The following is a 27,500-nucleotide window of genomic DNA, read 5'->3' as shown; positions in this document are numbered from 1 at the left end:
ATTGATTGATTTATTTGTTTATTCAGTTCTTTGGTCGATCTTACACACAATGGGCTTTCGGCATTCTTTATTTTTATTTATTGTGCAATTTAAAGCTATTTCCAGTCACACAAACTAGCTATAAACTTGTATTTCATGTCCAACATGCGACCCTATTGATACTCTTCGTGTCATCAAAGACAACACATCTCCCCCCCCAAAAAAAAAAAAAAAACCCCCCCCAAAAAAAAAAAAAAAAAAAAAGCTGAAAAAACAAAAAAGATATCTGATACTTGTGATATCTGTCGTGTTCACTTCTGGCAGACAGACAGACATTTGAGGCGTTGTGTCATCATCAGCGTGAACCCTCTACCAAGCTAACCTCCCTCCCTTCCCCTCCCTCCTCCCTCCCTCCCTTCCCCCCTCTTCGAAAACCATTGTTTTTAATGCTTCTTTTCTATCGACGATGAAAACAGACCCGTGGAAGAGGGAGCGGGAGGTGAGAGGGGGAGGGGGGGATGTATAGCTTACGTTGAAGCACGTTTTGTCTTTTTTTTTTTTTATTGACAACCGTTAGATTCCTGCGTTCGGATATGGGTGAGATATATGTAGCCTACGAGCGTGCTCAAGAATAATATATATATATATATATATATATATCATATATATTATATATATTATATATATATATATATATATATTATATTGCTGCTTTATATTTGTGAATATTAAAAAATCACGCGTGTGTAAGTGACGAGATATATATATTTGTATGTTTGTGTGTGTTGCGGAAGTATTGGTTGTGACACACCCTCTTGTTGGGTGTATGTCAGCATCCGAAAATTTCCTGTATTTAAGCAAAAAGTATTATTAATAACTAATGACCAACTAAGAAAAATATAACTTTAAACTTGAGCAGAATTTCGTGTTTCGTTTTTCATGTATTTGTTTGTTTGCTTGCATTTAATATCGCTCATATCAACAGTAAAGTATCAAAGTAAACGCTTTCCAAAGACCACATTGGTGGTTTCATCATAAGTCTTTGTCTTCATATTTGGCGTCGCTCTTGTCAAAGTTGTTTTCTTTCGAAATTGGATTTCAGATTTTGCCCTGTGAGGAAAGTTAGGTTTCTCTTTCGATTGCCTTGATGAAAAGAAGGAGTAAAAATATACTTTTTTTTTTCTTTCAAAGGGAGAGAGAGAATTTCTCATCCTGAGGCACGGCGTTACGTGCATAATGGAAAACAGACCGGTTTGCCAGATTTCAATTTGCGATTGTTGAAAATTGTATAGTTTTTAGCTATAACTCACTATGTTAGTTATGACTGTCCTTATCGACTTGAGAAAGATTGTAGTACAAAAGAAAAAATTAAAGTTTTTTTTCATTCCTCTTCTTTTGTCTTTTTCATGTTTCATCTTTTAGCACAGTCATTTTGCTGTCAGCGTTTGACTGGTCGTGATGTACCTTCGTTGACTTGTACACCGAATCGTTAAAAAGACGATGCTCCTCACGGCTTATCAGCTCGATCAGTATTGCGCCGTAAAGAGTCTTTAATGTGATGTTGTTGTGGATGAGCGTATTGGTGCTCATCATAAAAAAAACAAGAAAATAAATATAAACATTTCTATATTATTTCGTGTTTCGAGGTTTTTCATTTTGGATTGAAAACGGTACGCACGCCTCTTTGGGAAAGAGGCCGTCGAATCCTACAATAGATTTTCGGCCTCCGCCAAGGCCCTTCCGCAGCTGGCTGGAATGATCATTCCTTTTGTTTCTAGACTCCAGCAGCAGCAGCAGCAGCAGGGGGGGTGGGGGGAAGGGGGGGAAGAGAGCGGCACTGCCGCTTCACAAAGCTGCGATTAGTATCGGTCTCTATTATTTTCCCATAGCCTTGGCTTGTACTAGAGGTGTTCCCCCAACACTTCAGCCTTTCCCACTCTTCATTAGAGGCTTATATCCCCCTCCGATATGCTCCTCGCCACTCCAGAAGGCAACCCCCCCCCCGCCCCAACCCCATCCCCTCCCTCAGCAAGGTAGGAGGAGCCCCAGGGTGGGGATGGCTAGAGAGGCTCCTTGTAGTTAGGAATGACGAGTGTCCTGTGATGAAGTAAAAGAGGCCTAAAGACAATAGGAAACGGAGGGGGATGCGAGAAAGTCTTGGAACGAGGGGTGTTGAGGCAGGAGAGGGGGCAGGGGGCGGGGGGAGGAAGGGGCTGCTGCACATCAAAAGCCCCCTTCATAGCAATGAGGGGAACTTAAATATCGAACCCCAGTGATCTCTACGAGTGGCTAATGAACGCCCCCACCGCCGCCGCCGCGCCGCCGCTCCGTCAACTGGAGGATGGGTATACGCCTTCGACGGCGCCAAAGACGCTGCTTCGCGTAAGAAAGAGGGGGTGGGGAGAGGGGGGGAGATTGAATAGCCGATGCGTCGTCGTCCTTGTGATTGAGAGGCACAACAATGCCGAGGCGGATACGAATGGCGACGAATGCGATGGGTCAATACGTGTTTGTTTTTCGTTTCTACTCTTTCGATACTTGGTTCAGGTATTGAAAGGGGAGAAATGAATACGTACGGTAAAGAGTGTACGTATGTTGATATCTTTATGGTCACACATGAATACGTACGTTATACATACATATACATATATGTATACGCATTAAGCTACAAATGTCCTTTAATATCTAATTCACTCTACCCCGGAATTTATATATTTTCATATATGTTGACCGAAGGGGATTTTTTTTAATCGGTAAGAAATTCGCCGACTAAAGAATTCACCTTCGGTTAACATATATGAAAATATATTAATTCCGAGGTACAGTGAATTAAGATATTAAAGGACATTTGTAGAATCATGCATATTATGAATCACGGTAATATGATAAGACTCTTACATGTATACATATACATACATATATATATATATATATATATATATATATATATATATATATATATATATTAAAACCTCACGTGTGTGTGTGTGCGAGGCACTGGCGAGGTGGGAGGGAGGAGGAGGAGGAGGAGGAGGAGGGGCAAAAGGCATAGCAGAGAAAAGGGAGATTGAGTGAATGATTTTTATAGCTGAATCCCACAGGGAATGAAGAGAATAATTTCACGTCTGAATAATCCTGTTCTGCTTTTCCCAAATCATAATAACCACTTCGTAGCGAAAAGCAGCGCCGAATTTCAAGTAGAAGAAAAGGCGCCCTGTGAAAGCCAGCGCCAGAGCACAGGTAGTTATTCACGAGTCAAAGAGAATGTTTTAAGGACAATAAAAAGTGCTGAGAGAGAGAGAGAGAGAGAGAGAGAGAGAGAGAGGTGGAAATGGACATCAAAGAAAAAGGGGGAATTCAACGGTGTGGATTAAATGTTCGAGCAAGAACAGAGAAATAAAAATAGACACCGAGCGGAGATGACGCTGTGATTCGTAATGATCTGCAGTTACGAGTGCAGAAAAAGTCTCTCTCTCTCTCTCTCTCTCTCTCTCTCTCTCTCTCTCTCTCTCTCTCTCCAGATTAAGGAATGGGTGAGATTTTTCATCTTCCTTTAATTACTGCCTATTTATGGTAGCTCGTAATCTTTTAAATGGTCTTGTATAGTACAGAGGGAATGCACAGCTCCCACAGAACACCTCTTGGTGGTTAGGGGAAAGAGAATGGGTGCTAGAAAGAAAATAATGACTACAGAACATAAGAAGACGATGGAGCCGCGAACTACATAAAAAAAAGTTAAAATCTATAAAATGAAGAAGGGGATTCCTATCACATTTTTTAAATATCGGAGATATATATATATATATATATATATATATATAATATATATATATAATATATATATATATATATATGAGATTAAGAGAAACGTAATTTTCGTTTGATGTAAAGGAGAAATGGTAACAATTGACAATGACAAATTGGAGACTCTTCACGTAATTTATTAAGTGAAAAAATCTTTTTAACCAGATTTAAATACCTCGTAGTTCTGCATTAACATTATTTATTGGTATAGCTTTAGTCATCAATTTGAACACAATGTTGGAGCAGCATTTCAACATTTTCTCTTGTTTGGTATTTTGTCTGGGGCTAGAAGTGGTGTTGACCACGATGCGGAAAGATGTGAATGTATAGCCGATGTTCGGCACAGGAAGTTGTTTCTTTTATTTAACAGTTAAGATTTATTTAACAGACAACAATATCCCCGTTTTTATATTTAGTTTTTTTTTTGCTGTTAATGGTGATTTCATTTTTTTTAATGGGTGAAGTTTTTTGTTGAATAAGTGAAGGCAGTCACAATTAACCTTCAAATTTAACGCATTTATATTTTTTTTTATTTCTAAAATATATTTAACAGACAACAATATCCCCGTTTTCATATTTAGATTTTTTTTGCTGTTAATGGCGATTTCATTTTTTTAATGGATGAAGTTTTTTGTTGAATAAGTGAAGGCAGTCACATTTAACCTTCAAATTTAACGCATTTATATATATTTTTTTTTCTAAAACAAAGAAATACCATGATGATTCGTCCGAACAATTTATGTTAACTTTAGGCATAACTATTCGTCAAATAGTCGTTATCATAATGGATGGTTGCTCCACCAAAGGGTTCTTCAAACTTCGCACAGAATGAAAGAAAAAACTGAATAAAACGTGCGGTTAAAAAAATCTCCCGTTTTTACCTTTACTTCCCATCCAGTCGATCTATATTGACGGTCCGTAGTTGGTACAAAGTTTAGAGTTTATCTTTTTTTTTTACTACAACTTTGTGAACATTATGAAGGTAATTACGAAAGGGAAAAATATGTGCGGTTAACGGCTTCTTTTGCGAGTTATCCCGTAGCCCCTGTGTTACAACGATTCTGTTCGAAACTAGACATTCGTGGCTTCATTTGTGTTCCTTTTGGTTGCTCCTTTTGCAGCATTATTGCTGTTTCACGTTCCTGTCTGCGGGTTTTAATGCTGTCTTTATACTGATGTCTATTGCTGTGTTCATTCATTTTATTTCTGTTTTAGCATTATCTCTCCTGACACAATCATTCCTTCAGCGAAAAGCATTCTTCTCACCGCACCCTTTTCTCCTCCTATCAACCAATTCCCATTCCCACGACTCCTCCTCCCCTTCCCCCCTCCCCCTGGGCAAGAATTACAGATGCCCGAAAATCACAGCGTGAAAATGATTGTGCAAAACCTGCGCCGTAGTATGGGAACCTAGCTCACGAATGGAACCAGAGCCCAAACTCCATTTTTATTTCTGTTCCCTTTTATGGGTGTAATCAATTCTCAATCTGCGACGATATGGAAATAGGATTTTCAATTAGTCCCAGCATGTGGGAGAGAGAGAGAGAGAGAGAGAGAGAGAGAGAGAGAGAGAGAGAGAGAGAGAGAGAGAGAGAGATCGTAAGCTGTGTATGTAATCGGCTTTGGCTTATTCTCTTCTCATATTGAGTGAAAGGGCGTTGTGTTATTATTATTATTATTATTATATATTATTTCTCTCTCTCTCTCTCTCTCTCTCTCTCTCTCTCTCTCCTCTCTCTTCTCTCTCTCTCTCTCGGATAAAGCAGTCATCAATGAAAACGTATTTTATCCACTGTCACCACCATACGGTAGGAAGTTTTCATTATTTTTTTTATTTTTGTATTTTTAATTTTTTTTACTTTTTATCACACGAGAGTTCATAGTTTGCTTCCTGCCTGGCAATTAACGCATCGGTGTTTCCTTTGAGTGGATTATTAAAGAATTTGAATATGCTGTAAACTTTTGAGGGAAACTTCATCTTCAATCTCTCGATAAAAATGAAGTTATTGTGTTTTGGAGGATAAAAAAAGTCGGCTGGAGGTGGAAGTTTGGTGGTTAACTTACTGACGTGTTATTTATCGCATTTTGCGCTTTCATGGTGTCATTATGCTTGCTTTTAAAAGCTACAAAATTTGCTTCGATTTCGTGGGGTTGAAGTTCTACTAATTTGAATATTTAGCAGAAATAGTTCCTTACCTTTAGAATTTCGGAAGTGCTTGAGATCAAGAAAAAAAATAATAAATATCAACTAAAGGAAAAGTTTAGAATTATTCATGTGCAATTTTTTGTGAAACGGAAAAAGAGACTTGTGGTGAAGTTTCATTTGAATGAAAGCAATCTAAACTGCTCAGATACTATTCAGTCAAATGAGGGTTTTCTTATTACATTTTACTTTGACACGAGGAGCTTGCAGTACTATGGAACCATAAATCTATTTAGGGACTTTATGAAGTTTGTAAAATTTTCTAAAGTTAATGACAACCTAAATTTTAACAATAATAATAATAATAATAATAATAATAATAATAATAATAATAATAATAATAATAATAATGTTAACCCCTATTGAAAAAACAACTCGACACGCATACAAAAAAAAATATATATATAAATAAAAATAAAAATAAAAAAATGACAAAAAATAACTTACTATAGAAATATCACGTATATGACATGAACTCCCAATCTGCATTCATGATGTTTACAATGCACTGAGATGTTGCTGCATCAGCAGCTGACTCTTCTGCAATGTCAACATCCTCTTCTTCCTCCTCCTCCTCCTCCTCCTCCTCCTCTCGTGGTGCATCCACCCAGGAAATATAGCCCTTCTCTCCCCTTGCCTCTTTATCACGCTAATTACACTTATCCGTCTAATTACAGTCTTATTAAGAGAATATAACGCTTATAAGTCGCCCCCTTTCAATTGGATCTTATTTTTTCCCTGTCTTTCATGTCATTTTTATGAGTTTTTCAAGTCCCTCGGGGGACTTATTTTTCTTCGCTCGAGCAACCCGTGGAAATTGGCAAACCGGAATTGCACGTGCGGTGTAAAGAGATCTGTTTCCCCTGTGGTGATTTGAAAAAAAAAAAAACGAATTGGGAACATTTATGAATTTTTTTTTCCCCTCATGCAGTTTTTTTTTTTTTTCCATACCGTTGGTCTGTGGTAAAGGCCTCCATGAGAATGTCGTGCAGTTGGAACTTCAGAAGTTCAGTCGATGATCCAATGCATTACTATCCTAATACAATACTCCTTGTATTTTAATAGTTCTCTTGCATTATTTCTATTTGTTCATAAATTTGTTAAATTCTTTTTTTGTCATTTTAGCAAGTGATCTCTGTTTTCTGTATATCCCATTACCTTCTGTTACTTCTCTCTAATAAACACCATATTTTTGGGGGGCCTTGTTCCATATGAATAGGGTTCCATCTCCTTATTAATAACAATATAATAATAATAATTGCGTCACTCGTACTGTGTAGCAACAAGTACGATATTTACTAGTTGATACGTAAATATTTTTACCCTTTGTACGAAACACTAACTTTAACTAGAAATAAAAAGAAAAAAAAAATCTCAGCTCCCAAAAATGAAAGCATGTATCTCCATGTTTCCGAAAGGTATTCCGCTGCCCAGCTGAATTCGCTGGGGAGAGGGATATCTTCACTATGGGATTGGGGTTCGGGGAAAGAGTTCATGGGTGTAAAAACAAGGTGGTTTTTTAGGGGGAAGAATAAGGGATGGGGAACTCGGAAGTGAGAGAACACGGGTTGCGAAGTTCGCGAGTAGAGGGTGGGGTTGTCCTGGGGGAGGGGGGAGGGGGGCAGTTAGTTAGGCGTGTGGGGAAGTGGTGTGAGGATACTTTGGAATTATGTTTGAGAAGATTACCGAGTGAGAAGGCAAAAATGTGGAGGAATAAGGAGAAAACAAGAGTGAGGAGCTTTAACAAGGTTATGAGGGAATGAAAGTCTGGTCCCTAATGGGTGGCGGCCGTTTTGGGGGAGGGGGAGGGGGCGACCTTTTGTTGGTAATTGGTTGAGGGGGGGGGGGAGGTCATGTTTACTTAGATGCAGTAGTGAATATGGGTGGGGAAGTGAGATATGGGGATATATTATCAAAGAAAATGGGTTGGGGGAATCACGGATGGGCGTTCCTCCAGGTCTGAGGATACGGATGGGGGTGAGAGGGAGATGGTCCTTGTTTTTGGAAGTGGAGTCTATAACTGACTGATATTGGATGGGGATTGTGGAGCACAGGAGTTGGTGATGGGGAAGAGGTGGGGGTTAGGGAGAGTTGTTGAGAGAGGTATGCCTATCCCTCTGCAAACGTTTCTGTTTGGTAAATAACTCGACCTGAACATTTTGAAGCCTGGGGAATTTGGCACGAAATACTTTGTTGAATTAAATGGTACCTTTGAAACAACGAGAAGAATGCAGCTGTTTTTTTTAAGCTTTTGGTAGGCTTGTTTTTTAGCGTGTGTAGCTGTTGTTGTTGCCCGTCTTTTCACAAAAACGTGATAAAAATATGTTTGTCCTATTGTTTGCGTTGGCAAATATCCAATCAAAGCATTTGTCGAAATTTACACAAACACTCTCTCTCTCTCTCTCTCTCTCTCTCTCTCTCTCTCTCTCTCTCTCTCTCTCTCTCTCAGACTGGTAGAATTGTTGCAGTTTTTTTTCAGGCAATTTAACTCTATTAAACGAATGTGTCGGCATTTCTAGTTTATAGCCGGATGTATTGTGATCATTTTTATTTTTGCCATTTCAGTTTTTGGAACTTTCATTCCAGCCCTCATGTGTGTGTGTATATAGGAATTAGCAATTTATATTTGCTAGGGGATGAATAGTCTTCGGACGTGGCGATAAATATGAAGAAGACCACCATAAATGTAATGGGTTTTCGAATATCCGCGAATCAAGGCTGGAAATTTTATTCGAGCGGGGTTTTCATTGGAATTTTCATATTTTAAGAGAGAGAGAGAGAGAGATGATCCACGTTAGTCACATAACAATCATGTATGATATAATTCAAAACCGATGTCAACAGAGACTAAACATTTCTAGGTAATATAATTCAAAACCTATGCCAACAGAGACTAACCATTTCTAGGAAAGGTTCCTGTAGCGTTCCTGCCTCGTCTGAGATCGAACACGGGCCTCGAAGGTTGTAAGCCGAGACAAGGAGAGAGAGCGGGAGAGGGAGTTATGATAGGCAGTTGAAATATTTTCGCAAATAAGGATTATATTTTCGTCATTATTACATGGCTCAGATTTAGCCGGAGTAACTTCATGAAAATCTACGGATGTTGTTTGCCCATTTTCGCAGATTTCCATCCATAGCATACATATACTATATATATAACCGTGTATATATATATATATATATATATATATATATATATATATATATATATATATATATATATATAATATATGTATATATCTAATGATCGGAAGCATTAAGGTGATTTGATTTTCATAGGATTCCTCCCATTACTTATCTTAATTGTTTGCGCTTGCAAATGCACATAACTCATTCGGAAGCCTGCCGTGAGAGCAATTTGGTAATGGCCAAAGTAGGTACCAATAGTGTGGGATGTCTCACTGGTGGAAGTGAATGGCAGTGTAATTAAGAGTTCTATTTCCTCTGCTCAAATTTGTTTGAAGAAGTGCCCTTTGCAGTGTGATGTTATATAGTATATTTTAACTGTTGGGTTCATTGAAAAAATAGCATATACTATTCTATATATATACTATATATATATATATATATATATATACATATATGTGTGTGTGTGTGTGTGTATGTGTGTGTGTGTGTGTGTTTTGGGAGAGGGAGAGAGAATGAATGTCAGCAATATAAAGGATTAATGTAGTGTGTGAACCTTAATGAATAAACATGTGATGTTGATATAAAATCTAAAATATTATAAAACTTATAACTTCTGGTCCGATTTCTTATTGATGTTTTATCAGTATACGAAGTCGCTCAGGATAACTTTTATCCCGAATATTCCTATAGTCAACATTTGGTTTGACCTTTGACCCCCGAAACGCCTTCAAAGGCGTCTCGTCCACACCTTGATGGTGACGCTAATCATAATCTCGACCTCTCCCTTTCTATTAATAGCAGCAACCTTGAAATATCAGGCTTGTCCTGCGCTTTAAACAACGTTTTGAAAATTATACATTCAACAACCGTTTTACTTTTTTTACTTACTTGGTGACGATTTTCTCATTGTGTCAATTCAGAATATTATTTCCGTAAGTAAAGATTAAATCTTTGAAATACGTATTTTTAACAGTCAGGTGTTAGCACCATATGTTGTATTAATTATTCTTCAGTAACAAGCAATTTGAAAGTTCACTCTTATTCTCATTATTTAGGTAAAAACAATTTCATCTAATAGACTTTTCAACCCCGCCAAAGTCATCACCTGCTAAGAATCACCATTTCATCACCCGATCCATTCCAAAAGACTTCAAGGTGCACCTCCTTAATAACCCTTCTCTTCTTGTGTCATTGCAGGGCAATACAGGTCACCCGAGATTACGGAGCATCCAGCTGACCTCCTCGTCCCAAGAAACGAACCGGCCACCCTTAATTGCCACGCAGTAGGGCGACCCCACCCAGAGATCACCTGGTACAAAGACGGAAAACCTTTCGAGTGAGTACTAAAGTGTTGATAATAATAATAATAATAATAATAATAATAATAATAATAAAATAATAATAATAATAATAATAATAATAATAATAATAATAATAAAAGTAAGTATTCGTTTCAGAGTACATTAGGTATGAGTGGATTTCCTAAGATTTATTATACATTTCTTTTTTATTTGAGTACTTTTTCCATATTTCCATTTTCCATAATCTTAAGAATACCTGTTCACTAAAATAGCCTTCGTAAGATTTCAGAAATGACATTTACTGTCGATTTGTTTGGTAACTGTTTCAGTTATCCTGTGACGTTAGGATTTGATTTATTACGTCTCTTCACACAGGTATTACGTGTAGATACTTGCAATACTCTTGTATGTTCATTGTTTCCATTTTCAGTATATCTTGCACATTTTCTTATTTGTTTCCATATTGGTAAATAGTTTTAGTTTGAAAATTCAAATTTCATCTTCCTGGACTGGTATACCTTATTATTAGTAAAATTCTTCGACTCACGAACCATTTTTTTTTTTAGATTAAATTTTAGTTTACAGAAACTTTTAATTGTTTTTTTTTGTCCTGTGATTTCTTTAATGAAATTTAAAGTGATAATTATGTCCTTCTGTCGCCTTACCAAACTTAAAATGTCGAACCGTCGCTGTCCATCGACTTTTATCCTTTTACTAAAAGATTAAAGGGAACTTCGCCCTTTAAACATACGTCGAGATTTAGATGTCTCTAGTCGAGGTTTACCTCACATGAAATATATTTTATGTAGCCTATAGGGGTTAGATCCTTTTAGCTGGGGTTTACAAACCCCCCCCCCCCCTTTTCCCCCAGACTCTTCAGTATCGGCTTAGGGCCCTCGTATGAAAGTGTATATCCCTGATGTATATATGGGGTTAGGTCCCCTACGTACCAGTTCATATTTTTCTCTATTGTTTTGGCGTTCTCACTGCCCGCGGGTCTATTGGTAGGACGCGAAAAAGCGTTTGCTCTCGTAGCGCCCCCCACCCGGCCCCCCTCCCCTCAGCACGCCGAACTTTTGCGTCAGTGAATCCACAAAACAAGTACTTCAAAAGGGCATTCTGTTCTTGAGACGAGGCTGCTTCTTTCATCCGTAATTGGTTGGTCGATTAAAAAGGCTACTTAGCCTCTATAACGCTTCCGGCAGATGCCTTTGAAGGTTGGAGAGAGAGAGAGAGAGAGAGAGAGAGAGAGAGAGAGAGAGAGAGAGAGAGAAGGGGGGGGGGGGGGGGGGGGGGGGGGGGGGGGGGTGTTCTCCGCTGAATATAAGGCATTACTATTACATGGGTCTTGAGCATCCAGGGCCTGTATAGTCGCAAACACTTACATGATATCACAAGTACTCCCCAACCTCTCTCTCTCTCTCTCTCTCTCTCTCTCTCTCACACACACACACACGCGCGCGCTATCAAACTTTGCAAACCCTCTTTACTCTGCCCTCTGCCATCTGTTAATCTTTACCCAGCGGATAAAACCATACTTGCCCGTCTTTTGACCAATCTTCGCCTTTCACCCCCAAACTATAAAAGACGCCCTCGAGTATCCCGCGTTTTTATCTCTCCTAATTATTCACAGGCTGTCCAAACAATGAGGGTCACTCGAGGCACGAAGAACTGCGATGATAATCCACAGTTATTCCCCAGTTATTTGCCTCAAATTATCAGGGGGATAACGCTGGTCCTCTCGACCAGAAAGCTTGAGAAAACAACATTCGATATTCCTCATTATGAGTGATAACCGTTATTATAGTTTTGCTTCGCCAGCTGATTAAAGCGGGTTGTTCTTGGAAATGAGAAGAGGTTTCTTTTCTGTTTTTTTCTCCTTTTTTTTATTGTCGGTCTTTTAAAAACGAACCGTGTCTTTTAAAAGAAACTATCGAATTTTACGGCAATTAGCCTGCTTGGGTAAACATTCTTTGCAAATGAGTACTTAGGTACTCTTGATGGATCACGTGGGAGATGGCTTATCCAAGTGAGCCAACGGGGAATGTGATCTGCTGAAAACAAGATTATATAGTTTTTGTTTGGTTTGCAAACTTTCTCACAAAAGGGCCTGGTTGACAGTTTTTTCTCCATATTTTTATTATTTTTTTTACCAAATTTGAAAGCAGGGAATTATGCAAGAGATACGTATCCTTTTACGTGATATTTTGCTCCTGCTTTTGTCCCACAATCCAATTTAAAATTCAGTTAGGCTGATATTCTTTAGCTTGAACCTTTGCTAATAGGTTTCAAAGTTCACGCTCCATATTTATGAGGAAGCTGTATAATTGAATAATACCAGTCCCACAATCCAAGAGGCAAAAAGTTCATATCTGAATTTAAATCGCAACTATTACCATTAATTAATTGGAGAACAGTTCTTGACAGAAATACTCATAATTTACTAAACGGTCCTTTTGACAATCAAGCAGTAATCTAAGAGTATCGCCATATGACAAAAAACAATAGATCACTACTTGATTTGGTTTGCAAGTGTTTTCAGGAGCTCAAACAAATTACAATGGATTTGTTTAATCCTTGAGGAATTTAAGAGTCAGTACGTTCAGTGCAGCTGTCTAACATGAGAATAAGTTGTCTACTCTAACCAGCGAGGCTGACCCACATCCATGTTCATTCAACACAGGTAAACGGCTTTATGAAAAGGCTCCCATTTGCCGTCGTGAAATATTATGCTGTACAGCATTTGGTACCCGATACTTTGTATGGTCGATGATTGTTATTTCGTGGGGAGCTGATGTATTGAATGTAGGGTAATATTATTCATATAGGGAAGTAAGGTCTGTATTTAGGAATAGGTAATACCAGGAGTCATGGTGGTGGACGTGAAATATAAATGTTGTAGAGGATGCGAAAGTATTGTGTTTTTAAACTTTGTTGATTTTACACTTGTATATGAGGATGCCAAGTTAGATGTACTTAAACACACACACACACACACACATAATATATATATATATATATATATATATATATATATATATATATTATGTGTGTGTGCATGTGTGTGTGTGTGTGTTTAGATATTTACTGCTATTCAAGACGATTTTCAGTGCAAGTGCAGACTTTATTTTCCCCTCTTCTCTATTTTCTCAAAGGGATAAAAAAAGAAATGAAAACGACAGAAAGAAGAGAAAAGAATTAATAAGTGAATAGCTTCGGCGGTACGGAATGCAATCTTTCCGTTCCGTCTGTTAAAGCTGTTCATTTCTTGCCTCAGGTATTCCGAGCATTCTTGCATTATAACGTTAAAGGTGAAGCGTTGAGGGATACGGAGGTAATGGCCGTGTCTTTTTCTTCCTTTGGTTACTGTTCCAGGGAATTCGTCGAAAGCATTACTTGAGCGGGGATGTAATGTAAGAAGTCAAGCTGGATATATCCATAATAGGGTTGGATATATTGGACATGTATATAAAGAAGATAACCAAGGATATATCCTGACGATGTCATTGCAAAGTTAAGGGGGATATGCTGAGATGTGAATGACATCAGAATGCTAGATTGATATTTTCAAGTATGAAAGAACTGGAAGAGCGTGGATATATGTAACAATTTCATAGATCTGCAGTAGGTACTAAAAATATTATTATTATTATTATTATTATTATTATTATTATTATTATTATTATTATTATATACGTGGAGATGTATTAATTAATCCATGGATCTTCATATGTACAGTATATAACCCTGAGGCCAACAGGAACGTGATAAATTCATTTGTTACTAATCTCTGAAAATAAGGAACTAATATGTCACGTTGATAAGGATCGTTATCCTCGTGTGCCATAACTTTAGATAACTGAAACATTTGATGATTTGACATATTTTCCATTCGCGGAATTGCGGATTTTGAAGGACTATTGTAGTAAAATGTGATTCCCAGCAATTTCCCCTTATTTAATTCTGACTGAATCTTCCTCCTCAGGGTGAAAAAACACTCTCGTCATATTTGGGTCATAGAGAACTAACATTGAAAGTGGAAAATTTGATGACAGGGCACTTGATGAACTAAAAAATTCAAGCTGGAAAAATTATGCCATTAATAATTTTGTCCTTTATTTTCTATGGAAAACTAGATTTTAATCGTTACTAACATGTATGCTAAATTTTTAAATTAAATAGTGTTCAGCTTTGTATATTTATGAGTAGTAATTCCATAAATTTTGTTTATTCTCCCAAAAAACCTTTGTTCGTAACTGAATTCCTGAAGTTATCAGTTCAGAGTAATGTATTTATGTAATGCATTATGAAATCCCCGGTAACTCATTGTAATTTGTAAGCTGAAGCTCTAAGTTTACCGTTAATTGGAAGACCGGAAAAGTTGCAAATTTCTGCTATATTTACACGCGCGCACGCGCACACACACTCGCACACATATATGTATAAATATAATGAAATTTTTGATGTTGCTCTATTTCCCGAGAAGGTGCAGGTAGAATTATAAGGATACATTAAGTGCACTTTTTTTGTGTGTTATTGCCTCACTTTTTTTATGTTTTTAATGTTCGAATCATGATATGAATATTTAGTCGCCAATATTTTCATCGTCAGTGACTTTCGTATATGTAAGTTTCGTGATGAATGGCACCTAGAATATCCACTTCTTAATTATTTGTGAAGAGAACGTTCATTCATTCACACATTGAGCCACTGGTAAATATTTACTACGTAGCGTTTCTCACGGCGAAAGTAGCGGAACAAATTACTTTCAGAGTAACATTAGAAATGTTCCCCAGATGTTTATTTACGTCTGAAGGTGTTTGTTTTCAATGGTGTCTCTGTCGCACTTAATCCAGAATGCGCCATAAACATATTCTAATGTAAACACGCCCTTCCTACATCCCCGTTAGGAGACGTTAGGCTCAGAAGTCTAAACTATTGCTGTGTGTGTCTCTCTCTTTCATTCACTCTCCCTTTCCTTCTCCCGTGACAGGTTACACAAGGGACGTCACGTTCAGCTAGACACGGGCGGCCTCTTCTTCCTGAAGGTGCTACGAACTCCCAACAACAACGACGCTGGTGTCTATTGGTGCGTCGCCTCCAACTCCGTCGGCAAAGTCACCAGCAGGAATGCCACGCTTGAAATTGCCGGTAAGTACATTCTCTCTCTCTCTCTCTCTCTGACTGTTCTATTATGCTAGTAATACTCGGTATAAGTTGAGAGAATCTCTCTCTCTCTCTCTCTCTCTCTCTCTCTCTCTCTCTCTCTCTCTCTCTCTCCAGTGTTCTATCAAGCAAGTAATAACACTCAGTGGATGTTGAGAGAGTCGCTCTCTCTCCTAGCTAGTGGTACTCGTTGTATGTTGAGGAATCTCTCTCTCTCTCTCTCTCCTCTCTCTCTCTCTCTCTCTCTCTCCAGTGTTCTATCAAGCAAGTAATAACACTCAGTGGATGTTGAGAGAGTCGCTCTCTCTCCTAGCTAGTGGTACTCGTTGTATGTTGAGGGAATCTCTCTCTCTCTCTCTCTCTCTCTCTCTCTCTCTCTCTCTCTCTCTCTCTCCTTGTTCTGTAGAGGCGGTTTCCGTGGATCTCCTTGTCTATTCATGAGTCTAGAAAGAAAAGTTCCCTCATTTTGAAAGGGTTTTATATCCCTGGCTATAATAGCAGTGGCCTTGCTCGAAAATATAGGTATTAGATAGCTTAGACATGGCTGGCTTAGTAATGCGACTCTCCTTATGAAAGCTCAGTGTCATCACATATACCCGTGTCATTGGAGAAATAGCGTTACTTAGCATTTATAGATGTGAGTTAGCTGGATATACATAGCTCATGTTCGTATAAAATAGCATGTATACACGCTATATATATATATATATATATATATATATATATCTATATTATATATATATATATATATATATATAATATATATATATATATATATATATATATATATATATATATATGCATTGAGCAAATTTTGCTGTTTATTTCTCCACTAAGTGCCGTACGAGTAGGGCCATAAGTCTGTGACATATTCAATTAATAACATGTTCTCTGTGTATTGGCTGATGACATTGATCACGAAATGAATCATCATCATTTTGTGCATGAATCTGTATTGATGTTTACAGAATTACATACATACATATATACACATTCAGACCCTACACTCGCTTCCCTTCACATTCGCATTAACTTTTTTTTTTTTTTTAGAACTGTTCCCGGCTGACATTGAATGGGATTCATAATCTCTGAAATGATCACGTGTTGTTCATTGATAATTAATTGGAAAGCGATGCTTTATTCAGTGTGTTTGACGGGGCATAAATTTCCTGCCATTTCTGGTCATGTGTGCCTGGGAAACTCCGATACGCACTGACAAGCTCACGCACTGGTTTTCCCTGCATTTATAAACTATTTAAGCTGTTTATACATACATACATACACACATAGACACGCTCACACACATATAGTATACACACACACACATATATATATATATATATATATTATGTATTATACATTATATATTATATATTCTACTATATGCATGTGTGTGTGTGTGTGTCTGTGTAAAGAGAGAGACCCCAATGTAAAGTTTTTACTCGCCACGAAATACCGTCACTGTTTTAAGCATTTTCCAGTCAATTAACGACCAACTCATATCATCTAAAACTCGTAAACATTTATACCTTCGCATTCAAGTAATCTCATTCCCAGCTCATATTAATACTATGCAACAAAAAAATATCGAAAAAACATTGAATAAAAAAAATATAAAAACTTGCTCACATTTCTCGACACATAGTGGATAGATAGATAGATGATAGATAGATAGATAGATCTCCCCGTCAGACCGCATTCCTGCGAGGAGAGAAATGCACTCCCAAGTCCGCCACTTCACAAGTGAGTGGACATGTGATGGTAATGCTGAGAGAATCAATAAGCAACATTGAAAGGCTCATATATATAATCCAGATTGATGGTAGTCACCATGATGGATGATGGTGGTTGGGGGGGGGAGAGAGACACACAGATGATTGAGGGCGTTGTGATGTGGGGTGGGGTGGGGGTGGCGGAGGGAGTTGATGTGATGTGGGTCGTTGCTCGGTTGGTTAATGGATGGGGTTAGATGGAAAGGATTGTTCCCCCCCCTTTTCCCCCCCCCCCCCCCCCCATTCCCCCTCCCCCTGTGCCCCCCCCGGCCCGCCCCCCGCCCCCGGGCCCCCCCCCCCCCCCCACGCCCCCTACACACACTCTCTCTCTCTCACACACACACTCACATTGAGTTTATGATAAAGAATCCTACTCATTGTTGGCCATGGATATAGAATATCTATAGCAAGACGTTCTTTTATATCGTTATGAAAAAGCTGTCATGCCATGTATGATTGCGTTTCTTTCTGAAGTAATGGAATGTACGTAGCTTCGTGTACCAGTTTTTCCATAAATCGATCATTTATGCGAACCCTGTAATTTCCCAGTGGCGTATGTGACGAATAATTCCCATGAAAGAGGTCGATGGAGTTTTTGTGTTTCTTTGACTCATTCTTCGGTAACCATGACGCGCTGTTCAGTCTAACAAGGTCCTTATGCCCCTCCTCCAATCCCGTCTCCTGCTCTCCGCCTCCTCCCCTCCTCCTCCTCCTCCTCCTCCTCCCCTTCCCTCCCTCCCTCACCTCTCCTCCTTCATTTCCACAACATTCAGATCATTATTTTTTTGCATCCTATTTTGCGCTAGATTTTTATATTAGTATGTATCACCTTTACCGTCGTTCTCGCACTCTATATATTAGGCTGGAGGGCGCAGCCGAGTCCTTACTTAGCTGGTTTAATTAGTGACCGCAGTGAATTGAACAACTTCACTGCACATTGTTTTTAGTACAATTGAACGTTAGGAGTCTCTTGTAAACTATATTCTGCTGTGCTAAAGGATTGAGGCCATAAAGGTTACAACTTTTGTCTTTGACGATGGCCAGGTCAGAGCCGTATATATACGGCTCTGGGCCAGGTTACTCGTGGTATTAACATTATATTTGAAAAATTTATGTTATTTAACGAAATTGAGGTTGTGTTAAGGTCAAAATGAGAGAATTGGAACATTTGCTAAATGTAATTTTACTATTTAGAAATAAAATTCAAGATATGTAATCTTTACAATTCACCTTGTTAATATAGTGTAAACTCATTATTGTAATATGTTAATAATGAGGCCATAGTAAAGAATAATTGTACCCTTATCCAAATGAAATTGTGGCTAAACCCTTCACTTTACATTACTCTTACTAATACTTAACTTTCTCAACTATTCCCTACTATTGTTAGCTAACTGCCCTCACTCTTCTTGCACCCATCTTATCTGTCGGCTCAAAATCTCTCTCTCTCTCTCTCTCTCTCTCTCTCTCTCTCTCTCTCTCTCTCTCTCTCTCTCCCCCCCCCTTTAGCAGGGTTGTACGCGTTACGAATATGCTGTGCCCAGTACCATAATGGGCAACCTGCATTCCCCGAAGGTTGTTGGACTTATTAATACCTTTGAGTTGCCTTCTGTAATTCAACTTTGAAGAGCAGAATTCTGTTCTTATCGAGAGAGAGAGAGAGAGAGAGAGAGAGAGAGAGAGAGAGAGAGAGAGAGTACGTTTTCATACCACAGGTTTCAGTACATTCTGTTAATGTGAACGAACTCTCCCAACTCATTAGTTATACTTGGCCTTAATTACATGTAATACCTCTCCAGAGCTTTTTATGTGAGCCAAAAGTCCATTATTGACTAAAATTCTTTAACTAAAGAAATGAGTCATGTTACTTGGGTACTTAATTTAGTGAGAATATTCTTGAATGTTTGTCACGCGTGATGAATTCAGTTAAAATAGTTTGAGTTTATACGAGCCAAAAGTCTGTTATTGACTAAAATTCTTAAACTAAAGAAATGAATTATGTTACTTGGGTACTTAATTTAGTGAGAATATTCTTGAATGTTTGTCACGCGTGATAAATTCAGTTAAAATAGTTTGAGTTTAGATTAATGAATCTGTACGCCATTAGTCCAGTATTGCCGTCATTATGGCATTGTTCCTGCCGCTAGAAAATGTTTGCATCCACAACAGAATAATTAGTTACCACTCGAAGTCAGGCATTATATTTAAATCAGGCAGTAAGTTACAGGCGTCACAACCCAAATCCGAAGGACTTTCTTAAGGAGTGTCCTCACTGATAGGAGATCAGTCTTGGGGTTTGGGTGTCAGTAGATCGATGGCTATTGTGGCCCGAGAGAGGAGACCGATGTACATATCGTTCCCAAGTAATGTTTAGACCATCTCGTACCTCAGACGGCGCAGAAAGAAAGTGGTTTAGGGGAGACCTCAATGGGTCCTCAATCACTGTCGATACAGGCACATGATACAGTCGGGGTTTGGGGGGGGGGGGGGTGGATCTAGCGTCGAGGGGGTGTCGCCGCCCCCACGTGCGTCCTTTAAGCTGCGAACTCGACGTCGACACGCCCTACGTGGTCCCGGCGGGTTTTCTCCGTAAAAGTAACTTGTTTCGCCGTCGTTTCTCGGGGTGGTGGAGGGCAAGCACCTTAAGCCTACGTTTTCGTTTTCATTTTTTTATAATTCTCTTTTTATGGGAAGGGGATTGGTGTACAAAAGAAAGCAGACTCATGTTTTCGACGTTTGAAGTCAGTAGTAGTTGTTTAGAGTGAAGGACCAAAGGCACGGGTGCTTTTAGTAATGGTACGTCAAGTAGCTTTTAATCTAGCGTGTTATATGCTAAGCACTAGCTTAGTCATTTTGTAAATTGTTCGCGAGCTCGAATTAGATTTTTTGCCGTTATTCTGTGTTTTTTTTTTTTCAACATTGATACGTGGAATGGGCAGATCTAATAGTTTCTATTGATAACGTTGATAAGAATGTTTTTCCCCGCGTTCCATTGTATTAGCAGATTACGTATCCGTTATTTGCATGTGTGGAACCGCAGATAGTTCTTGTCATAATATGAAGCGAATGTTTGAGGTGTTACAATTGAGCTCAGATAGCTAGTAGGCCTCTATGGTGAAGAATAATAGAGTGAACGAGCAAAGACGTCATTTACTAGAAATTTACAATAAAAACCACAAATAAACCATCATCTTGTAAACGGTAATATGAATATGAGAAATCATATTTTGTTTTCAGTTATTTCTTTAATTCTTTACGCCGCGTATGTCTCTTGTCACATGGTTCAACCTGACTATTATAGTGATATATGTTTAAGGTAAGAGCTGTGTACTATAATAGTCAAAGGCTATAAAAATAGGAGTGGAAATAAGGCGTAATGCTGTCGAGAGATTGACGGTCCGTCAACCCTCGGCCAGTTCTTCTCAAGATAAGCATAAGAGGCTCTGGTCTAGTATCGATCCCACTGAGAGACACTGCAACTAGAATATATTTGTTCCTTTTCTCGTTCTTTCCTTTGGTTTTATTCGGGTCTGGGCTAGTAAAGGGTACTGGGCGTGCCTGTTTTGTCATCCTCTGAATTAAAAAAAATTGGATTTAAAATTTTTTTCAATTGTTCTGTTTCTTGTTTGATTTGGATCTGGGCTAGGAATGGGCACAGGGCGTGCCTGTCCTTTCATTCTCCGTTTGTAATTTTTTTTACCCTATACTTTTTTATTTAGATTACGGTACCCTTACTAGATACCTACTGATATTAAGTGATTTTTTATTATTGTTTTTTAATTTTAAATATATATTTTTTTATTTTTATGTATTGTTTCTTAATTTTATATTATTTAAGAACATAAAATTAAGTTGAAGTACATTCCAACTGAACCAGACAGACCAAACGTTTTAACGAAAATTAAACGTTGATACCCGTACCAGACGCGCGTCTTGCAAAAGAGGGAAGAAAGATATCCCTCCCAGACAGACTCTCCTATAACGTAAGCAAGCCTCATTTGTACTCTATGGGCGACGGTCACTCCTATAGGCTCGAGAGATTAAGTTATAAATCACTCGTTAAGGGGTCGAGACTCGATAAGAAATGAGCCTTGCCTCGTTAATGGGTTCTAATACCTCTCATTTGGTCGCTCGTTCCTGCCCGGTTGCTCCTCGTGGGACTCCTCTCCTTAAAGAATAGGTCACGTATCGCTAATGCGTATGCAAATCGCATGGAAATGATTTTCGTCCAGAGGTGAGTCTCGAGTCTCCTTTTCCTTTTTAAAGTTCCACTCCAGAAGTTTCTCTCTCTCTCTCTCTCTCTCTCTCTCTCTCTCTCTCTCTCTCTTTTTATAGTGTGTGTGACTTTGTTTTTATTATTTGTATTTTTACATATTTTTTTCTTATTCTAAAAACATAAGCTTAAAATGAGGGTAACTTTTGTTCTTTTCTTTTTTTATAGGGTGAATGTGTCTTTATAATTAATTAATTTTTTTTTACATATTTTTTCTCATTTTTGTGAAAGGATAAGCCAAATGAGGATAACGTTTGTTCGATATTTTATCCGAACATTCTGGTCTTGTCCAGTAAATCTCATGATAAGAAGAAGAAGAAGAAGAAGAAGAAGAAGAAGAAGAAGAGAGAGAGAGAGAGAGAGAGAGAGAGAGAGAGAGAGAGAGAGAGAGAGAGAAACATTCTTAAATTCGGATTTTGTCCAGTAAATCTCATGATGGGAAGGAAGAAAAAGAAGAAGAAGAAGAAGAAGAAGAAGAAGAGAGAGAGAGAGAGAGAGAGAGAGAGAGAGAGAGAGAGAGAGAGAATGGTTGTAGACTCTATTCTCTAATTCCTCCCCCGCTCCCCCCCTCCCATCCTTTAACCCCTTGACAGTGATGTAGTAGGCAGGTTGTAAAATGTTTTCCTCAGGAAGCCTTTGAAAACTTTACCCTTTTTGTACTTTTTTTTTTCTTCCCCTTATGATAACAATGTTCATAAGACATTAGGAAAAGTGTCTATCTATGGATGTTTTACCAACCTGGAAAAATGTTTTTATAGAATAATTAAAAGCTCTCTCTCTCTCTCTCTCTCTCTCTCTCTCTCTCTCTCTCTCTCTCTGTTCTTAACAAGAGAGTTGCCTAATTAGTAATTTCATTGTTAATAAATTTCAATAATTTATGATTGTTCAAAATACCTATTTTCATGTCTTTTGTATTCAAATAATTGTCCTTATGGGATGTTAAGTTGCTTTTTAAAACTTACATTCGTAATTTTGAAATTATGCATATATATTGATATATTTCCGAATTAATATTAATAATATATAAAAGAAGATTAAAGACTATATTCATATAAATCTGTTGGTCGAATATAAAAACATTTACTACATCCATGTACGCATACGCACCTACAAGAAAATCCATTTGATTTTGAGATTAGTGAATTGCGTGCAAGGGGAAGGGGGTGGGATGGGTTCTTAGGGTTGGGGGAGGGGAGGGGCGGGGTTGTTTAGGGAGGAGGTGCCGATCTCAGCGATGTCAAGCGCTGAATGCAAAAAGGTGGTTGAGGGAGAGAGTATGGCGTGTAGTTGAGGCGTGAGGGTGGCGTTTATGTCCCTTCAGGAACGTCCAAGAGTGCGGCAGGAATTTGAACTTTCTCCCCTCATTCCCCTCGGTTCCCCCTTTCTCCTTCTCCTCTTCACCGCTTATGTGTACTATTTTGCCCTCCACCTCCCCTCCCCCCCACACCCTGCTTCTTCATCCCTTGCAAGAATGAAAGCATTCGCAAGCAGGAAAGATATGTCGTTGAAGGGTAAAAGAGGATCTGTTTTATATGACTTCCAACGGGGGAAATATATTTTATATATCTTCCAACATTATTATGAAACAACATTATTACGGATTGGTTAAATGTATCGCCTCTAATTTAATAGCCACTAGGACATCAATCTCCTTACAGAAAGGAGACAGTAGCTTATAAGACGAAGATTGGATTTGGATTGGCTTTACTCCTGTGTAAACAAATTTCTAAATGTCTGTGGAACTGCTTCAGATTTGTTATTGGTAACAGTGCAATAACGACTAGCTGCAAGTTCAGTGGATGCATTTATTTCTCAGTTTTCTTGCCCATCCTTTTTATTATATATATGTTAAGAAAACTCAATTCATTTCTGGTAACAGCACTTAAAACCAGTTCTGGAAAGAGCATGGACCAAATTGAGGATTTTTCCCCCTTAATTCAAAATATATTTTTCCCTTGTAAAGTGTTACATTTTCCTCATCGCCCTCGTTTAGAATATTTTCCTAATATTTACGGTCTCTTCGGCAAATTCAAATGTAATTCGTTTACCTATTTTGCAGATCTCATTCAGTCCCCAGGATTTCTCACTGTCTGCCCCCAACTATCATTAATCGCTTTTTTTCTCGTCTTTGTGTAAATTTTTAATTCTTGGATTACAAGACTCCCTGACTATTTTCCTTGTACCTTTAATATTTTCTGCTTGATTAAAGGTGGTGCATATCACTCTTTCCATTTTTTTTTCTGGCCTCCCTACTTTGAATTTGGATTAGAGCATTATCTTTTAAGTGTTATTCTCATTACTATACACAAACACACAGAAACACACACACGCACACACACTATATATATATATATATATATATATATATATAATACATATATATATATATATATATATATATATATATATATATATACATACATACACTACACATACATACATATACATACATACATACATATATATGTATATGTATATATATGTATATATATATATATATATATATATATATACAGTGTGTGTGTTTATGTATACATAAAACACTGCAGAAGGAGACAAAAAATGTGTTTATTAATGTAGATTATATTTACTTATAAGGACTTTGTACTGTCTTTCATACACATTGTATGAAATGGCATACACGATAAAGCGGGAATTTGATGATCAGCAAAATGACCATCAGAGAACCATTCTTGTATGTTTCTGTATACTTGAATTCTTAAAGACAAAAAGTCAAACCTTTTGTCTTTTGGTAGGTTTTGTTAACCTCTTATCTCTAGATCAAGAGTAAGACGGAATTTTTTCCCCTTGTCCATTTCTTGAGGCAGTGAAGGGGTGTGGGGAATGTGTTTGGGGAATGGCGGGGGTGTAGGGGGGTCTAGGGGAAGAAGGAAGGGTTTGGGGATTAGCTTAAGACCTTATAGTATCAGCAGATGTAAGAATGGCCATTGTGATAATAACCTAGAAAGCCCCCTAAAATGTTTCCTTCCATTTTTTCCCTTTCACCTTTCTTTCTTCTTTTTTTCCTTCCTTTGTGAAACCTTAATCTGGACGAGATCTCCGTAATGCCTTAACTTTTATTTATCGTTCAATATTTGTGTCATTTTTATCTGCGACTGTCAGGCCGGGGCTTTTGTGCGAGGTGTTAAAAAGGACTTTTTGGACTTGTGTTTCCTTGTTTACTCTTGTTCTCTCGCTTGTAGGTTTTGCTACGGCCTCCTCACGGAGAAAAGCCATAATGGTTCGGAAGGAATTTATCCTCTTCACAAATGTCAGGCCATTACTTTTATATTATTATTTCGCTCAAAGGGAAGCGCGTGCTCGAGGGGTGAACTTTTTTATATATATATATATATATATATATATATATATATATATATATATATATATATATATATATCTATATATAATGTGTGATTGTATTAGTAGATAAAAATATTTGTGTGCATGCATGTACATGTACATATGCATAATAAACATAATTAATATATAGCTGAAATATATCGATTTATGAATAATTACTAAAGAGACATGATGAACAAAATCTTTGATTTTGCAGTGGTTTTGACTTTAATAAAGTTAATATAAAAAGAATTAACTGCGATGATGGTGATGATCACTGTTATGAAAACGTTGTGATGATGACTGTGATGATAATCTTAAAAGTAGTTGTAGAAATTTACGGTATGGTATTTAAAGAATAAATTATTCTATTATTTAATATGATTGTTTGTCATAAGTGTATTTAGAGTCACCGAACTATTTGCTTATCGGTGAAAAGGAGGTTACACGATGGTTTCTCTCTCTCTCTCTCTCTCTCTCCTCTCTCTCTCTCTCTCTCTCTCTCTCATTGCTTCGGTGGTTTATGTATCCTCTGAATGAGGTTTGAAATTTCCACGCAAGACGTAGTTATGAGACTCTCTCTCTCTCTCTCTCTCTCTCTCTCTCTCTCTCTCTCTCTCTCTCTCTTTGTAACATTCCAATACTTCACCTCCATTCTGCTTTTCCCCTCCTCATTCCTTCACTCATTCCATTTCCACTCCCCGGAGGGAAATATAATAGTGCAGTCCCCAGGGCAGAGGGTCCACACAAATGGCTCTTTCAGGCCTCTATAAGATGTGTTATGCCTTAAATCTCTATCATGTGTTTACGAGGATGCGTGATGGTTTTTTTCTTTCTTTCTTGTTCATGTATTTCTTCGGTAATATATTTGTTCTTATTCTGTGCCTTTTTGTATTGTGCTTGTTGCTTTCTGCGCTGCTGCTGATTTTATGACTATTTTCCTTGTAGGTCTGATTTTAGGCGTTTGTGATATTACTGTAGTACTTTTCTCATATGCACTATATATATATATATGTATATAAATATATATATATATATATATAATATTATATATATCTATATATATAAAAGAGAGAGAGAGAGAGAGAGAGAGAGTATGTATCTGTAGATACACACACACCACACACACACACACATATATATATATATATATATATATATATATATATATATATATATATATATCAGCTCCCGTCTTTTACATAGTGGCTTGAGTGTCCATGGAGTAGTAATTTGGTCACTTTTCCGAAGTTGACTACGTTTATATTTCTCATTTAAGAGATTTGTTTGACGTTTCCAGTACGACACGTAGTTGTATAATTCACTGTACCTCAGTTACATGTATATCAAAAAGTACCGGTGTACTTGCTCTTTGGTCATGCATAAAAAATGATGAGGGATAAGCTCGTGGCTCGTGAGAAGTGTATGATATTCACGAAGTGCCGGAGAAGCATGCGAGATTGACAGGAATAGCGTCAGACCTTAAGTGCGGTCGACTTGCTGCTAATGATGCTTCTCTGTAGCGATGTAAACGGCCTGTGTCAGAAGACAGTTCTCCAGTCTGGTTATTCTGAGCTTGAGAATCTCTCTCTCTCTCTCTCTCTCTCTCTGTCTCTCTCTCTCAGCCTCCTCGCGAACCCCTTCGGTGTGCCTTATTCCTAATCCTTACTTCACGGGTATAAAGTTTAGGGGCTACGTGGCTGGGAGAACAAACACCATTAATGTTTCAGCGCTAAACCCATACGGCTATAGAGAAAGGATAAGGCTGTAATTATTATGAAGGTGCACGAGGTTCCCCCTTCACGGGAAATGGGCTTTTGTGAGATGTTTGGACTTAAAGAATGGGAATCAAAGAGACACTATGATACGATGGGCAATTGCGCTTCATTTGCATAAGTACTGTTTTAGGATTCAGCTCTTGGCCTTTCTAAAACCGAAGTGGGTTAGGTTAGGGAAGAAGAGGTGGTGGGGGGGTGGCGGGGGGGGGGGAATCCTTTTGGTTTGGGTATTCCCTCCTCCCTTTTCTTACACTTAAACACCATATAATCATACTTTTCCTTATTTTCCTGTCAATCCCGATGATGCCCACTTATGTTGTCCTTTTTTTTTATATGAAGGACAATTTGTGACCAGTGATAAACTCCTCCTCCCCCCAAAAAAGTTATATGGATGCCCTCTGTTAAAGGCTCCCACTTCCCCTCAGGCTGTGCGTTTCTTAAAGAAAGTTTATTATAGAGGGCATATCTGTGCCAGTCATCATCCTTATTGGTTCAAAAAGTTTTGGTTCTTGTTGCCTTCATTTTATATAAGGAGTGATGTTAATAACACTGTTTAATTATACTTCTAGAGGTGAAGAGAAGTTGCCTTTATTGTATGTTACGTGATAATGCTGCTTACATGAAGTTTTATTTTTTCCTTTTTAAGTTTTGTACACTATTTGCGATGAGTCATAATTTTGAAATGCATGATTATCCTTTATATTGGATTTTACATCTCTCAGGTTTAGAGTGATCATTCTCTCTTTTATACAA

The 27,500-nt window shown here is 37.9% G+C and overlaps 1 protein-coding gene across 1 annotated transcript in view; it reads left to right on the top strand.

Annotated features, from left to right (window-relative positions):
• Window positions 1-27,500, top strand: part of LOC135226250 (protein sax-3-like) — a 544,101-nt gene that overhangs the window by 479,163 nt on the left and 37,438 nt on the right. The window contains exons 2-3 of the mRNA XM_064265691.1: window positions 10,313-10,451; window positions 15,410-15,567. Coding sequence (XP_064121761.1) covers window positions 10,313-10,451; window positions 15,410-15,567 — 297 coding nt within the window. The remainder of the gene's footprint in view (window positions 1-10,312; window positions 10,452-15,409; window positions 15,568-27,500) is intronic.

The sequence above is a fragment of the Macrobrachium nipponense genome, chromosome 20 (genome assembly GCF_015104395.2).
Source record: "Macrobrachium nipponense isolate FS-2020 chromosome 20, ASM1510439v2, whole genome shotgun sequence".
Taxonomy (NCBI): Eukaryota; Metazoa; Arthropoda; class Malacostraca; order Decapoda; family Palaemonidae; genus Macrobrachium; species Macrobrachium nipponense.
This window is presented reverse-complemented; position numbering and strand designations above follow the sequence as displayed.